Source organism: Centroberyx affinis, unplaced genomic scaffold (assembly GCF_046629955.1).
Source record: "Centroberyx affinis isolate AG114_WGS23_722 - 3 ecotype Tasmania unplaced genomic scaffold, CSIRO-AGI_Caff_v1 ptg001158l_1, whole genome shotgun sequence".
Classification (NCBI taxonomy): Eukaryota; Metazoa; Chordata; class Actinopteri; order Beryciformes; family Berycidae; genus Centroberyx; species Centroberyx affinis.
In genome coordinates, this window is record NW_027279690.1 from 134,883 (window position 1) to 151,585 (window position 16,703).

General features: G+C 44.5%; 1 protein-coding gene across 1 annotated transcript in view; it reads right to left on the bottom strand.

The window, feature by feature from the left end:
* jarid2b (jumonji and AT-rich interaction domain containing 2b) overlaps positions 1-14,386 on the bottom strand; it is a 120,575-nt gene extending 106,189 nt beyond the window's left edge. Inside the window, exon 1 of the mRNA XM_071524161.1 lies at positions 13,879-14,386. Within this exon, the coding sequence (XP_071380262.1) occupies positions 13,879-13,923 (45 nt within the window). The 5' untranslated portion in view covers positions 13,924-14,386. The remainder of the gene's footprint in view (positions 1-13,878) is intronic.
* Between the last annotated feature and the right edge of the window lie 2,317 nt (positions 14,387-16,703).

Below are 16,703 nucleotides of genomic sequence, written 5' to 3' on the forward strand. Positions count from 1 at the left end.
GGCCACTAGCTCCATTCAGGATGGTGGGTTGTGAGGCTAAACTGCTTCGGCGAGTCCTGTAGACAGCCATTCAGGGTCAACGAGTTTGACCCGAGTACAAACGCTTCGGTGGTCACCTTGACAGCCTCTGGCATTTCCAGTAATGGTAACACAATGACGGAGAGGGGAGAAAAGAGTTTGTTTTTCTGTGTTAACCTCAAAAACAAGCCTGTGACTTGTCATGTCAAACTATGCTAATTCAACGCAATGAGGTACCAAACAATGCTCTTACTCAAGTTCCACCAACACCGATCACAGCAACTAGCTTGTCAAGTCAGCCCAAGTCAACACTGAGATTAAAAATTCAATACGGGCCAAGTCACTCTATATCACAACCATCATATTTCAGCCTTGCTAATCAAATTCACCAGCGTGACCTCTGGGGTATATTAAATGTGTATATTACATGTGTCATCTCTCAAATGTTTTGCGGGGGAGATATCCATCTACACTGGTAAATACAGCAGAGAGGCGAGCCAGCAGCAGTCGCAGTAGCTACAACAGATTCGCTCCCCATAAAAATGAGCAGTGGATAGATTTCAGCGTACAGCTTGCCAGAACCACGGGAGGGAGACTAAATGATTATGTTACAACAACACCGCTCCAGCTCTCGGAAAACAACAATCAGGTCCTAGGTAGGATACTGTGGCCGAGAGAAATTAAAGGGGAGTGGGAGCGAGAAAGAGAGAGGGAGGGAGGGTGGGAGACGGATTTCATGGAGTTTATCGGGGGCTGCAAGCACATTCGGCTGTGTGTCACTGACAAGGCAATGCTGCAGAGCACAGAGTCATGCAACTCGCGAATAGCCTAGCCAGGAATTTTACATCCTATTTATGAGGTTACGGAGGGAAAGGAGAGAGAGAGATAGGGTTCGACTATAAACTAACCCTTGTCCACAATATGTTGGCTGGTTTGTCTTAAGAGCTGCTCTCCAATGCTGCAAATGTTTTCCCCTTGTTATGCAGTTGTTTCTGACACTCAGCGTTTCAGGCCCATATGTCCATGTGGCTATGAATGAACAGAACAGAACACGTCCGGAGAAAAGCTAGAATGTGGGGGGGCAGAGCACACGTTCACCCTAATACTGTGTTGGAGTATGACTTGTCAGTCAAACTCTGTTTTGGCCCCTTCAGCAAGGCCAAGTTTAAACCCCAGACCAAAAGACTTCCTGTTAACATGCAGTCGTGCACCAAAGGGGAAAAAAGACGAGCGGTGTCTGTTGTGCTGTGGCATGGAAAGGGTTAACCCGCAGCAGGCTGAGCCTAATGCAGATTGTCAGGGAGATAAGATTACCAGTTAGTGTGGTGGTTAATGGAAGCCACCGCAGCCCTCCACTGACAGTTGACAGAAAAGCCAGGCTCAAGGCCTGACCATGGATACAGCAGACGGACAGAGAGACACTCTATCCACGTCAGCAAAAATGTGGCTTTGCATATCTAACTTCCAAAAGAGTCTTAGACTATCACGTCCCAAGGTAACAGACTGAAGCTAGATTTGAAACCAGATTACACTTGTTCACAGCGCAAAACAAATCTCTTTTGGAAGCCATAAGTGATAAGCCATTTTTTACTTAAATAGGTAAGGTAATAGTAAATAGGCCCAGAGAGAGGACTAATGTTTATACAAGATAGATTTATACAAAATACAATACATGAAAACAAACACACAAGACACGAGCACCAATACAACTTTACTCAACTCTTGCAGTGTGTATCTAACATCACGTTATATTCGATTTCGAACACTGAAATTAAACGGATGTGAAGTCAAAAGCTAGACCAATAGCCTACATGTACTGTGCTTCACATTAAAATACACTCAATTTAAATGCAACTGCTCATTTACAACTCACCTAGACCTCAGAGTGCTACAACGAAAGCCTATTTTCTCTGTATTCTGCTGTGTCCAACATCTTAAGCCTGTTTAAAGCCTCTGTATGTGTGTGTGTGTGTGTGTGTGTGTGTGTGTGTGATGCTGTATGACTGCAGATTACACTCTAGCCAGAGAACGTTATGAAACAAAGCCAGGGCTTAGGGAGGGGAGTTCCTCTGCTTAGGGACTTGTAGTGCAAGCCCAGGAGTCCATTCCCTGGCAAAACTGCTGGCGCAAAAAAAAGAGAGGCAATTAAGAAATGATTTTCACCTCGCAGCTTGGGACAAACCCCTTGTACCCCATCCCACCCCCCACCCCACTCACTCGTTCACACACAAAGGCAAAGTCTGCGAGGCATAAGGGGCCCAGAGAGAGGGGGACAAGACAGACAGAACGGCAGAGAGGGAGAGAGAAGGTGAGAGACTGCAAGGAAGAGGGCGAAAGAATAGTGGGGAAAGGTGAGGAGAGAGTAGGTGCGAAAGCCAAGGGGAAAGGCGGCAAGTGTAGGGAGAAGTGGAGTGGGAAGGGAATGACAGTGAGAAAGAGGTGAATAATGGCGTTGGTACGGCGGGGATGAAGAATGAAGGTGATGCATGAGGGGCGATTAGATGGCGTCGGTATAGCTAGGAACCCACGGTAGGTAGGTAGAGAGAGAGAGAGAGAGAGAGAGAGAGAGAGAGAGAGAGAGAGAGAGAGAGAGAGAGAGAGAGAGAGAGAGAGAGAGAGAGAGAGAGAGAGAGAGAGAGAGAGAGAGAGAGAGAGAGAGAGAGAGAGAGAGAGAGAGAGAGAGAGACAGAGAGAGCGAGAGACAGAGAGAGAGAGAGAGAGACCGGTGCCTGCGCTCCTATGCCGCAGACTCTACAGCTGGTAATTGACCTCAAAGGGAGCCTGGATGGGAAGTAAAATAAATGAATTTAGGTCCACCCCAAGCACAAAGCAGTAAGAGCTAGTCCAGGAAATTGAAAGCTTATAGGAGCTCAGGCTCTAGTAGTGTTGGGTTGAACAGATATAGTTAGGTCATGATTCGGGGAGACATTTTGTCGGCGTACTAATATCTAGCAGTTATGGGTTAGTTAATAAGGTAGCTGGCTGGCCCAGTTAATAAACATCACAAGGTCCATTATTGGACACAATCGTTCTGGTTATGGCAAGATTTCAGCCTTTCAAATAAGCCGATTCATTTTGTCAGTATAATCACAAGCAAACCAGTGATTAACAATGCCAAAGTTGTTCTAAAAAAATAGATCCATCAGTAACTCATGCTGCAGCGCTTAAATCTCCAGGTCAGACCCCAGTGTCCATTAGCGGACATGCAGCCAGATCTGGATGTGGCTAATTCTCAGTGCCAGTTTTTAGTTTGGCCTTTTCCTGGCAACATTTTCCCTTTCTTTCACAACTAACTTTCCCAACTTTCACAACCTGTTTGAATACCGTAGTCCGACTGTGCGGCAGGTCGTTGTCCAAACAACGTCCACGTCCAACAATGTCTCTCGACCAGCTTCCCCATAATAGAGGCATTTATTGCCTCTATAGTACTTTAGTACTTTATGAGTTCAGTAATTTGGTTCATGTACTTGAAGAGTTTAGGTCATATGGGTTGGGCTATTAGGTGCCAGGTAATGCGCTCAAGTCGGTCACACACACACCTCTGTACCACGCACAGACACAAGTCACAGCTGCTGCTTTAAATGTCTTACATATTATAGCTACTGCAGACATTAGAAACCTCCAGGAACAAATTACTATTGATTGTCAAACGTTACTGAATGCTTTTCACACTACTGTGGTAACCTTAAGTAGACCTATAACTGCTACTGCTCTACTGTTACATTTCAAGGTTCATTTAATTAATACTGTTATTCTGTACATTAGTGTGACAAATAAGGATGAGTGTATCACTTGGACACACTCACTTCAGCACACCAGACAAGAACTAAAAACAACTGTCAGAAATGATTGAATGGTATGAGTAATATGAACTGCCACGCTTGATTTCAATGGAATCTGAATGGTAGGGGGGTTTTGTTCAAAACGGAAATGACTGTCAATAATGGTAAAGCATAACAAATGATCCACTGTCAGGAAATAGGCCAACTTCATAGATGCGGCTTGGAGAAAGTTTAAAAATGTCTTTCTACTGAAATTTACTGGGTAGAAATTACAACAGCTGGGCAATACAGGGGGAGGATATGACCAAATAACAACATTACAATGATGCATATTCTGTATTCTACATCATGGCTCCAGAAATGGTTATCAAAATAGAGTATATTATGCACAGACCATATTGTGTACATGTTCTACATGAAACATTTCTCTGGTTTAATTGAAATATCTCTGACTAGTTGAGACATTACATTTTCTCAGTGTGGTTACACACACACACACACTTGATTCCTCTGACTCATATGGAACCAAGACAGATCTAGTAACTTCCCCAGAATGTAGCCAGAAACCAGATGCTCACTGAAGAATCTAACTTTAACTTTACTCTTCATCTGTTTCCACACCCACGAGAGTCAGCTCTGAAGCAAAAAGGAAGAGACGTTTGATTTGCTCAGGCACCATGTCAGCATGTCAGTTGCTATAGAAACCGGGGGCTGGGGCTGGGGGGTGGGGGGTGGAGGTTTAATCCCCCCCCACACACACGAGGCATACAGGCATGGAGGGCTGGGTGGGTGGGGGTGTAAGGGTACACTTTCTAGTCACCATGGTAACTTCCTGTTAGGTGGCTTGCAAATTATGTTTACACAGCACATGGCGGAGTTTGTTTAGATTTTTGCTTATGTGCCAACTACCACCTGCATTACTCATTTCAAATCTTGAAAAAAAGAGCATCTACGTCATTCGGGCTTGGATTCAACCAGAGGTTACCTCATTTCCTCTACACATTCTAAAACAATTTAACCTAAAAAACAGCTAAGACTTACGTCAACCTCTGTTTTGAGCTGTGCATGTGCTTTTCCAGGAGCTACATTTCATGTAATGAGCGATTAGGACCGGGATCAGCACAGAGGCCTTGCTTTTACTGCCGTCACTGTGGATATTCTACTTGAGATGGTGCCTAATTTGATTATTTCTATCCTCTTGGATTTTTGCTCCTTGACGATCACAGGTTGTGATTTCCAGGGCTGGCCCTGTTCCCCTGGGCCTTGTGATGTTTGATCCAGGGCCAGGGGAGGCCGGCCAGACATTCAGCCCAGACTCTGGCGCCCTTCCCTGGGTGTACCATACACTCTAGCTCCCTGCTGTGAGGCCTGGAGGAAATCAAGCAGCCAGAAGAGCTGTAAAAACCCTCATCCATTGTGTAGAGGTTAAAAACAGGGGGAACAATACCTTTCACTTGCTTTTCACTCTGCTTTTCTCTGTGGAAAAAACTTAAAAGCACCTATTGCTTAAAAAAAATCAATAGGCAAAAAAAAAAAATCAATATCCCTCCACTGAGTCTTTTTAATTCATACTGTACATCTTTTCATTTGTGAATATTTTCTTATACTGGCAGAGAGGTTTGTGAGGACAATCAACAGCTCTTCAAGTGTAATTTTCACAAAGGCATAACAGCAAGGACAAGAAGATTTACCCAGGGCAAAGCATGAGCGAGAACCTTAGATGGCCGGATTATGTGTCTGTGTGTGTGTGTGCACCCTTTAGTCTGTGAGGCTGTGTGTGTGTGTGTGTGTGTGTGTGTGTGTGCACGTGTGGTGGGGGTGGGGGGTGGGGGGGGTTAATTCACACAGCTGTGTAAGATCAAACTGGAGAGGATTCCAAAGTTTCCTTTGGCAGACCAAAACAAAACAAAACTGGTGGAAGAATGCAAGAAGCCGGCTTGCATTCTGGGAGACGGACAGAGAGAGAGAGAGAGAGAGAGAAAGAGAGAGAGAGAGAGAGAGAGAGAGAGGAAGAGGAGCAAACTACGGACAACCTAATCATGTCGCTGAGGAGTCTGATCCTTCAAGCAAATGATTAACACACACACGCAAAAACACACGGACACGCAGTAAGCAAAATTAAAATGGAGCGAGGAACGTGGCAAACAAGATCCTGCCGATCGTGCATTTGCTCCTCCTCTGCAACTGCGAGGCAATTTCTCGGCCAAGCGAGGAGAAAATACCCCTGCTCCCGTTCCCTCTCCAGCACTATCCCACAGAAAGCTCCCCACGCCTCTCTCCTCTCTCTTTGTAGCCGCGCTGAGTAATGGCATAGAGTGAATGAGTTGAGAGGGAGGGGGCGAGAGAGAGAGAGAGAGAGAGAGAGAGAGAGAGAGAGAGAGAGAGAGATAGAGGGGAATAGAGAAAAAAATCCACTCAGTATTCTATTACAAGACAAGATGGGGCTGCAGGGGAAAGTAATGCGTTTCTCATGGCGGTTGGAGGGTGGGGGTGTAGTATAGACGCAAACGGAATGTGTATATATTGACCTGCGAATCAAATAAACCGTTTATTCTGCCTCTTACAGTCCCCCCCACCCCCCACCCCTCCCTCCTCACCGCTCCCGTTTGCTCACATGCGAGCTGACACAGGAGGCAACACATCCGACGACTCAGCAGCAACACGGGCTGGGCTGCGCAGATCGGCCCACGTTTCAGCATTAAAATGTGCTCTTGTCCAGTCCTCCAAATACATTGTGGAGGATGTAATTGGCATGAGCGAGGGCCAGAGGCAGTTAACACCGTTCTTCCACCAGTCATTTCTCTCTAAGCCAGTCAAGAACCGCAGGGTCTAGGACTACAATTTTGCCTTGAAATCAATGCCCTTGTATAAAAGCTTTTTACACCATACCACCTTCATTTCTTCTACTTCTTTATGACTAAGCAAGGACCCGCTTATCCAGAAAAGTAGAGAACAGGCAGCAACAGTGGTCGCCCAGCCACTTTGCTCCACTGGCTCATTACTCCTCTGGTTGGGGGGTGGGGTGGGGGGGGGCTGCCATCCTGAATTAAGGCCTCCCCACGCGAGGGGCCAAATGCATGGTGAAAAGGGCTGCGTTCGAGAGCTCTTTAACGGGAGGGAGGTCACCGTTCCACAACTAGCCATGCATGTTGGAGAGCCGCAAATGGCTGCCGTAAAAAGGGGGATAATGATAGTCAAATATAAAAAAGTTATCACTGGAAAATGCCCTCATGAGAGATTAAATGAGAGAGCGATTCATCCGCCAAGTCAGAGCTGTGCCAAAATGGACCTGAATAGAGTGGCCAGTGGCTCGTTGGCAGGAAGCAACAAACTGCTCCATCATAAAAAGAATGATTCATAGATTACTGCACTGGGTAGGGGCCCATGAGCCTGTAACACATAACAAGAACAGTTATGAATGTACACTGATTGGTAAAACTCAATATGATTCCGGGACTCCAGTCTGATGACACTGGGCAACCAATAAATTTCAAAAGGGAAATGTGACATGTCAGCATATAGCATTTTTTTTTTAAGTAAGACCAACTGCAAAAAGCTTCAGGATTTCCTAATCTCAGCAACGAAATCAAGAAGTTATATGTTGCCTACATAGTCTTACTGGCATATGTTTGACAGTGAAACTGTGGTATTCCGGGCAGTAAGAGAAGGAGTAATGGGGGATCGATACTGACTGAGCCTCCGCTCTGTTGCTTCATCCCTCGAGGCTTAATTCTCTGGCCGTGTAAAGACGACGGTGTCACAATAGGGGATCAGATGGGATTGACCACAGGATGAAAATGTAAGGAGTGTTTATTAAACTGATGTAGCTGAGATGGAGAGTGGGGAGAGGGTGAGGCTAGACCGGTCAAGGGGGTGTCTGAGAGATGTACACAATGGTCATGAGAAGCTAATGCCAGACTAAGCTACAATACCTTGGCCATTCAAAAACGCATAACGCATCCTATTTAAGCTTTATAGAGCTTAAAGGAAAGCTTAGGGCTAAGCTGAAATTTGAACTAGAAACAAGGCACCTGAACATTCACATGATTATTTGGCACAAGTATATTAAATATATATCTTTGTACCTGCAGGTATGGTACGACATAAAAAAATTCAAACAGCCACTCAAATTTTTTCTTTTCTCTTCCTAGTGCTGAGTGTCCTCCATGGGCCCCCGTAAAGCCTGCAAGGCCAAACCAAAGACAAAGCTAAAGTGTTGATTCAGCTTCATAGGGATCCTGAACGGATAAGCTGTGGCAGCCACTCACACACACACACATACACATGCATGAGCAAGCATGTGTGTTCACACACACACACACACACACACAGCCTCTCAGGGCCTGACCAGCTGTCTCGCTCCCCCATCTCCATCCAAACCCACAGGAGGAGGAGGATATAAATCACTCGACAGAATGAAGACGTGCACGGAGGGAACGCACGTGGTGTACGTGACACACACGCCCGCACTTGCATTGGCCTTCCACGACTGCACTGTGTCCAACCATGTTTTTTCTTCAGCTAGTTAAGCATGCTGTAAAACACACCTACACACACACACAGCTCAGGACACCATCACAGGTACAACAAAGACAGTCACGCCCAGTTTTATGTCATTACTCATGGGAGCAAATAACCAACCTTGCATAGATATCCACAAGTCACCTTGCTAGGTTGGACCTAAAACCAGTTTATCTCACCTACTGCAGGTCTACACCTAAGGACCTTTGCCTGTGCATGTGTGTGTGTGTTGGTGCCAGCGAAGAGCCAGAGATCGTGCTCGATGCCAACAGCTGATAAGAGAAAAGGTCACATTGCATAACAGGCGTTGGTGTGTGTGAGTGTGTGTGTGACGTAACACTGCGATAAACAGAGGAGCAAGAGGAGATGGGGGAGAAACAGAAAAAGAGACAGAAGGGGGTAAACAGGGAGAGTCTCTGTGTTTATGTCGGAAAAAAGAGCAGAGTGGTGATGCATTTGGCCGCTGAATATCCATCGGCAGTCCAAATTGAAGCCGGCAGTTCAGAGAGCGCCTGTAATGATGCAGTAAACTCTCCACTGGCAAAGCAGGCCTCATTTAAGGAAAAAAACTCCCTCCCTTCACCTCATTTCAGAGCAAACTTAATAAATACATAAATAAATAAGGCTAAATTAAAAGAGGCTGGGCTCACCAGCTTCACTCCCAGAAATGTTTTGGCTGTGCGTGTGGAGCCGGCAGGCCCTGTGAGAGGAGAGAAGAGGCCAAGGGGATGTGGGGCTGCGCCTGCAGCGTGGGAAGGACTGCTTCCTCACTGCCTCCAACACACAACTGTCGAGTGAGACGCGTCAGCTAGGCCCTGGCCAATGCTGCTTATCAGGCAAATTTGATTACACTAGCTTTGAACTTTTTCAAGTTTCTTCAAGTCAAACGGGGGGGAAAAAGGCTGTAGAACACACTACACTTGAACACATGCATTATGTATTTACATCAATTTGTCGATGGGTTTTGTGTATTCCTACTGCATACTGTTTAGTAGGGAGAATGTATATACTTACGTACTTATTACTATAAGGGAATACGCAGTCTGAGCGTTGAGCCATAAACCCCTGAATTGCTTCAATTGTTTGGTGTTGTGTGTGAATTGCTGGCAATATTCTCTGGGACTTTTTGGATTCTTGGCAGTTGCTGTTATGTCGCGCTGATACAATTTGGCAATGTAATAAATGTGCCCCTGCTTTGAACTATCTCCGCTGGTGCAGTAAAAACAGCACACAGCAGGGTGATGATGTTACTTTCTGAGAGCACCTTAAAAAAATATTAATTCTCCTTTGTTGCCAGTCGTTCAAGGCTGTCCCTGTCACAGGTTTCCAACTTGAAGCATTCATCACTATACACTATACACTCTGCATGGGTATACTTCGAGGGGAAAACCTGCCCAGGGAAGAACTCTTGAGACAGAAAAAATGCACAGGGAAGTATGGAAATGACTTATCTGCTGCTTAGAAATTTTAGAAGATTGATGAAAATTTCTGATCTTCCCTGTGTAGCACCTTTCACAGGTGCCAAGTGGAATTTAGCCTTAGTGAACACAGTCAAATAAACAGACTGTAAAACATTAAGACACACTGTTAATGCTTTTGCCACAGTACACTTTAGGTTGGCCTGGTAGCCATAGTGACTGGGAGGTTGCGACGGTGAACCCTGCCATGTTGCACACGTGAGGAGAAGGGAGCTTATGAAAGAAGAATTTGCATTGAAACATAAGGTTAAATGAAGCGCATTGAGGCTCAGGCATGGTGAAAAAACAACCCTGTGACCCTCTCTTCATGGTCCTACATGAGGCCCACATTTCATTTGGACAGCCCCAAGAAGGGGAGAGAGGGGGAGAGAGAAAGAGAGGGGAAGAGAAAAGAGAGGGACAGAGAGAGAGAGAGAGACCGGTGAGAGAGAGAGAGAGAAGGAGCAGAGGAGGGGGAGAGTCTGTTCCTTTGCAGTCCCCATTCTGCCCCCACTCTCTATTTTTGTTTCCTCTTTTTGTGCACGCTCAACGCACACACTCACAGTGCAATGGATTTTCAACTTGGCCCTCATCAGTTGTGCGCCTGATGAAACAAACACTGACAGCCTCTTTACATTTGTAAAGGCCCCTGCAGCAGCTGTGCTTGTCCCACACACACCATGCGCGCACACAAACACGCACACACACACAGCCTTTGAATCGGAGGCCTAGCCCCAGCTGGGGCCTACAGGAAGAGCCGACTCTGCACAAAATGGCCCTGGCTGCACTGAGCTGCACTCTGCCATGCTCTCCTGCTACTCTCACTAACACACATACACAAACACACACAGTGTGTCATGTTCCGTTAGACAGAGCAACACAGCCGCACATTAGCGCTTGCTACCTCAGTCATTACACAATGGCTGCCCCTCAAAACCCCGCTTAAAAGCCACCCACAAATTTAGAAACACATAAGTACATTTTTTTTTTTTTATCCTTTCAATAACAGCAGAAAGAGAAAGAAAGAGCACTAGCTATGTCTCTGCAATGTCAGTAAACTTGCTATTAATGACGAAGCATCCTTGGGAAGTAAAACCCTGAAATGGCAATTTGGCTGTTCTTTTCGCTCCGTTCACATTGCCGCCTATCAATCGTGGAAGGAAAGGGTAATTGCAATGCCTTGTTTACTTTTATTATGGACTCATCGCCCTTCTTTCTATCCTTTTCATAACTGATGAATTTTAATAACATTCGCAGATAGTATGTGTTTGTTGGGGGGGGGGGTGGAGGGATAACAACTCACACTCATGTTTCAGGGGAAATGGTTAAGCCAAGCATGTATAATTGTCTTACGCTAATTAAGGGGGGGGGGGGGGCAGGAGAGCTAGGGGGGGAATCAGTAGGGGCCAAGAGTCCTGTCTCAAAGCTTGGAGAGAGGAGGGGGGGGGGGGGCTTGGGGACCTGGACATGGGCTCTCCCAGGTTGTTGTGCCATGTTTGCGGGCCTGGTTTGGTCCGAGCCAGACTCTCTGTAACAACCGCAGCTGCTGAAAAACCATGACAGATGTGAAACACATGCACGCACACACACACACACACAACAGAAACATGCACATGCCCCCTGCAAACGTGCACACAGACACACCATTTCCCCAGTCCCAATGTTCTGGCTCCAGTTCTAATTATACACCCAAGTATGAATAGACCATATAAAAAGACCCATCCAATTTTAGAGAGTGTGACATTGTTGGCCATCTTAGTCGGGCTCAATTTAAGTGGGGACTTTTGTTTCAGTTACTCATTATTGCCATGGCACATCCTGTTTCCTCAATTCAGAGAGACTTACAAACAACTTGACTAGATCATAAACTTGGAGTTTTAATGTCAGTATATCATTTGAGGCGCATTAAACGTGGAGAAAACATCATACAGGCTAGATAAGGTCTTGAATCCCTCAAAAGTGTGATTCTTCTTCAATAAGACTTCAAAGCAGACAACTGCATACAGAGAACTGGACCAGGGCAACAATGCCAGCAGTGGAAAATCAAAAGCACAGTGACATGCAATTCTGGTGTATATGTGGGAGTCTACTTGCCATATTTTTCATATTTTTTTCCAGTAAAAGCCTACTTTTACTGAGAGGTAAAACAGCATGCAGCAGCTGTGAAAGGACCCAGATGGACAGTTTAATGACTGAAAAAAGTTCTTCAGAAAAATGCCATTAGGCTATTGTTATCTAGTAGCAGTTAAGACTATGCCTTAAATGGTTGAATGTTAAATTTAGTTAGTTTCCTATTCTTGCTCAGAGAACAGACCCCCAGGTGGAATTGGAGAAAAGATTTTAGAAAGCAAGAGAACAAACCTCTTTGTATGTACTGTAATTGTTTGCCTGCCCCCTTCAAACCTGTTGCTCAGTTTGGCCTTCTGCAACATTTTCTTTCTATACTAAATACATCTGTAGCCTATGCGTGTGTTCTGGAATTATTCAGTAAATAAAATAGATGTAGAAAACAAAGGGAGACTTCTTAGAAGCTCACAAAATGTTGTTTGGCGGGGGGGGCGGCGGTTAGCTGTGGTGACTTCAGCTCCAGTGCATTAGCAGACATGATATGCCTCGTGCAATTAAACGCAACAATGTGTCCATTAGGCGCGTGACGATAATTCACTGCAACAATGTATCAGTACATCAAAGAAGTGCAACAAACTTTAAAGCCCAGAGGCCAGGCGTGTAGGCTCGGTGAAAAACGATACATGGTAACTTGGCCGAGCGATATGCTGAGCCATTCACACTTTGCAAGATTAGCTCTTTGTTTCATTTATGCAGGAGGACAATTGTGTGTCACGCAGGACAAAACCTAAACCACGGCTACAATTTAAACCTCGATGGTTGCTGGAATATTTTACAGCCCCTTCCCCATAAATTCGCCGGTGTTACTTGCAGAAAGAAAATGGTTGCTTCTTGCTATCGCTTCATACATGAGCCTCTGCAATGCGACTGAACACACAGCCTCTTAAAAAACTGGATCATGCAACAACCTTGTGCTCAATCAGATCGAGCCTTTAATGCGCTGTTTAATGTGAATTCATCGGCTATGGGCGAGACTCGAACGCTGTAAGCTAATCCCCTATAGTATTGCAAAAATGGACTTATCCCTCAGCGGGCTGCTGCAATATCTCCCATTCGTTCACAGAGGTCACACGGAGACCTGCAGAATTACTGGGACTCTTACTGACTTTATATCCCTAGTAGGACTAATACCAATAGAAACCACAAAACAACAAGAACCAAGAGTATCTCTACCACGTTTCATGTGGTGGAAATTGAACGGATATGTTGAATTGCATGACCCCCCTTTCCTTCTGCTCTCCCTCACTCTTTATGGAGAAAATTAAAGAGCCACAACAGTCCGCGAAACATGTCGGTCTTCCCAGCCCTACAGCAAATATATACTAGGCTACGTCCAAAGACACAATGACACATCAAATATGAATTAAATGCGATGGTACCAGCACTAGAAAGGTTTTCATATTGATATTTTTAAGGAAATGACACAGTTTAATGCTGAGATATAATGCTCAGCATGGGACGAAATGGAAGCCGAAATAGCTGAGCCATGGCCGACAGGCTTGTCTTCACGGCTCTGAATAGGAAGCTATAGGGAGCAAACAAAGCCTTTCTGGAAACAATTTGCCAAGTCCTTTAATTTAGAACGTTTTATTCATTTATCACATAGCTAAGTCACAATATGCATCCCCACATCACGTGTTAGGACGATTCAAAATGCGCAAAGCAATCCCCCAAAGCACCTAATGTTCAAATAGCCTAAAACATGTCTGATGTCGAAGAAACGCTGCAACACAGACATTGAATAAACATTGCTGTCTCTTTAAATAAAAACATGTAATTGTTAACACGTTTGGCAAACTCATGCACCTTTTAAAGGCTATTTGACCCAAATAGTAGGCTACACAAGCTGCGTAATGGTAACCTTCACAGTCCGTGATGAAAGTTTATGCATTTTCATCAAAACAGGCGAAAGCAAACTTGAATAGAGCGAATGCATAAATGCACCATTTGAGCAAAGGTATGTTTGTACTTACGTATTTCTTTTGAATGATATTCCTCTTAGGTCTTTCCTTGCTCATTATGCAATCCCCAAAAATGTTTGGCTATAAAGAGAATGGCCACATGAATTTCTTTCTTTGACTCTCGCCTCTCCCGGAGCACCAGCAAATGACGATTTAAATCCCCGGCTCTGTAGGAAAAGCTTGCTGGCTTTGCAGAATCCTCCTTCGGCGTTTCCCTCGACAATTTGGATATAAATCCAAATTTAAGGGTCGACGACGAGCAGAGATGGACTAAACCCAAACTCACTTGGGCATAACATAGTCAAAACAAATTCACAACAATAACTTCCATTCGCCAAAACAGCTCGGCTTCTCTTCTCTGCGCGCTCACTCCCGGCTCTTTCCAAATACATGAATATACGTAAGGTGAAATCAACAAGTTACATCTTGCTTGAGGTGAAGATTAGATGAGAAGCGAATAAATAAAATTAAAATAAAACGTTAGATGTCACGTTTTTTGGCTGGAGCTTGCGGACGACGAGAGAGCTCTCCAGCGGCACTGCTATACTGAGAGAGAGCAGCTCCTTTCTTCCCCAGCCTCAGCCTATCACGTCCTCCACCATTCAGCGGCAACTTCAAAATCACCCTGAGCCAACCCCAAACATAAACCACTGGAATATTCCTATAATGTTCTTATCATATTCATTTACCGACTTGTAGTATATCTGTGGTATTTATTAGTGAGTTTATAGTGACCTTATGGTACTGTACGGTATTTTATACCGCCTATAATATCCCTATGGAGACTTAAGCTATAGTGTGTCTGCGGTAGCCTATACGACATTATCATACATTCAAGTAGTTTTTCATCGCCTGTGGTATCACTATGATATTCCTATGATATATCTCTCCAGTATCTGTTATATTTGTATGATATCAGTCTAAATCTTATAATAGGAATAGCCTACTGTAGCTCTTTTCGTCAAGGAGAGACAAAGGAGAGTCAAAAGGACATTTCAAGCGTGGCTTGGAAAGTATTATCGAAGAAGGGAGCGTCTCTAAAATCAGGGGTTTCCGGGCTTTTCCATGTCAAGGAACCCAACAAGTAGACCCACATTAGAAAATGAACACCCAACTGATGGGATTTTGTACCAAGGGACCCCATCTGATTTTTCTAGTTAGTTGTAATTTAGTATAGGAAGTTTCAACTGTCATTACTGTAGGTGGAGTAGTAACCACAGCAGGGAGAGTAAAGCCTATAGGGTCAAAATAGTAATTCTTATACATTCTCTCATTGGGCTCATCATCTAGCGAATTAATTAATGACGAATCTAAGCTATTCCTTGTTTTGATGGAGACCCTCTGGAACCCCTGGAGGTGTCCGGACCCCACTGCTCTAAAATAAACACAAATGCTGTCATCCACGTGTGTGATGGATGTATTTTTAACTCTTAGGTGTTATTTTTCTGCTGTAAACCCCCCGGCACAGCTCCAAAAGCCACACACCTCCAATCCTCTTCTTTCCCTTTGCATTGAACAGCTGTCTCACCTTCTATCAATTTCAATTCATACACTATATTCACACGATGAGCTATCTATCATACCAATACAGTAGACCAGTATTGCAACTGTGACAAATATGCTACTACTGTAACTCTCTTTCATTTGCTTTCATATTTCATTTCATCAGCCAGATCATAGATTGTCTCGTGATTGTCTCTTGTCTAGTGATAGTTTATATGTAAAATAATCCAGATAGAGCATTTAATGTGCAATAGCCAACAAAAAATAAACTAGCTGTCCACACACATTGTTGGCCTTATTGACTTTGAGCTGTATGTATGAAGATGGCAGTCTCCTGGCTTGACAGTGTTCAGATCTTCCAGCCACATAGCATGCACACAGTTTCAGAACTTCCTCAAAAATCTCAAGTGTGTGTGTGTATATGTGTGTGTGTGTGTGTGTGTGTGTGTGTGTGTGTGTGGGAACGTGCTCATCCATGCACATTTGGTCAGTGGTAATCGTTCACTGTTGTGTAATCCACTGTGCTATGACTGTTACCTGACGGGTGTCCTCATCCTCCTCACTGGCCGTGGGCACGCTGTGTCATGATTCTAATGTACTGAGTGGGAGGGTTGTTCTGTGTGAACTTTGGTGATAGTGTAATGCGTGCGTGTGTGTGTGTGTTACACATAGAAGCAGTCACAGTAGTCACCCTGACTCTAGGCCTATATGCACTGGAGAAAGTGTGGTTTTCCACATCTGGCTTTGAAGGGGGCTTTAACTGAGTGAGGTGTTCTTAGGCATTGAAAGTGTCTTCCAGTCTGTCTTTGAATCTAGCTTTGGGCCACTGTGTCCAGAGTTGGTGGACTAAAGGCAGATTCTTAGCCAGATTCTTGCACCAAAGCCAGATACAAAGACAGATTCTGTAAGTTTGAGTTTAGACAGCCAACGAAAGCTTTTTAGCTAGAGTAAAAACAAAAAACAAAGAAAGACTACAGGCTTTACTAGTAAAGGATCTGCATGAGAAAATAATTCAGCAGTGAGGCCCAGAAACCCACAATTTTGTCATATGGGGAAATATGTAGGTCAGTATGGCAATTATTTTGTATTTAAAGCTTATTTTCCCTGGCAGTTTGACTATAAGATCACATCCTCATTTTCAGCTACGGCCTGTTTCAAAGAACTGAGGTCAGTTTTTGAGGGGTATACATACATCTTTCTCTTTCTTGTCTTCTACCTATGTAAGTGTTATTTCTTCCCTAAAGCACAGGTAAAATGAAGAAATGTCATGATATGTTGAAAGCAGATTCAGCCTCTGCCTGGACTCCACAAAGCTGAACTATAATCACCAGCAT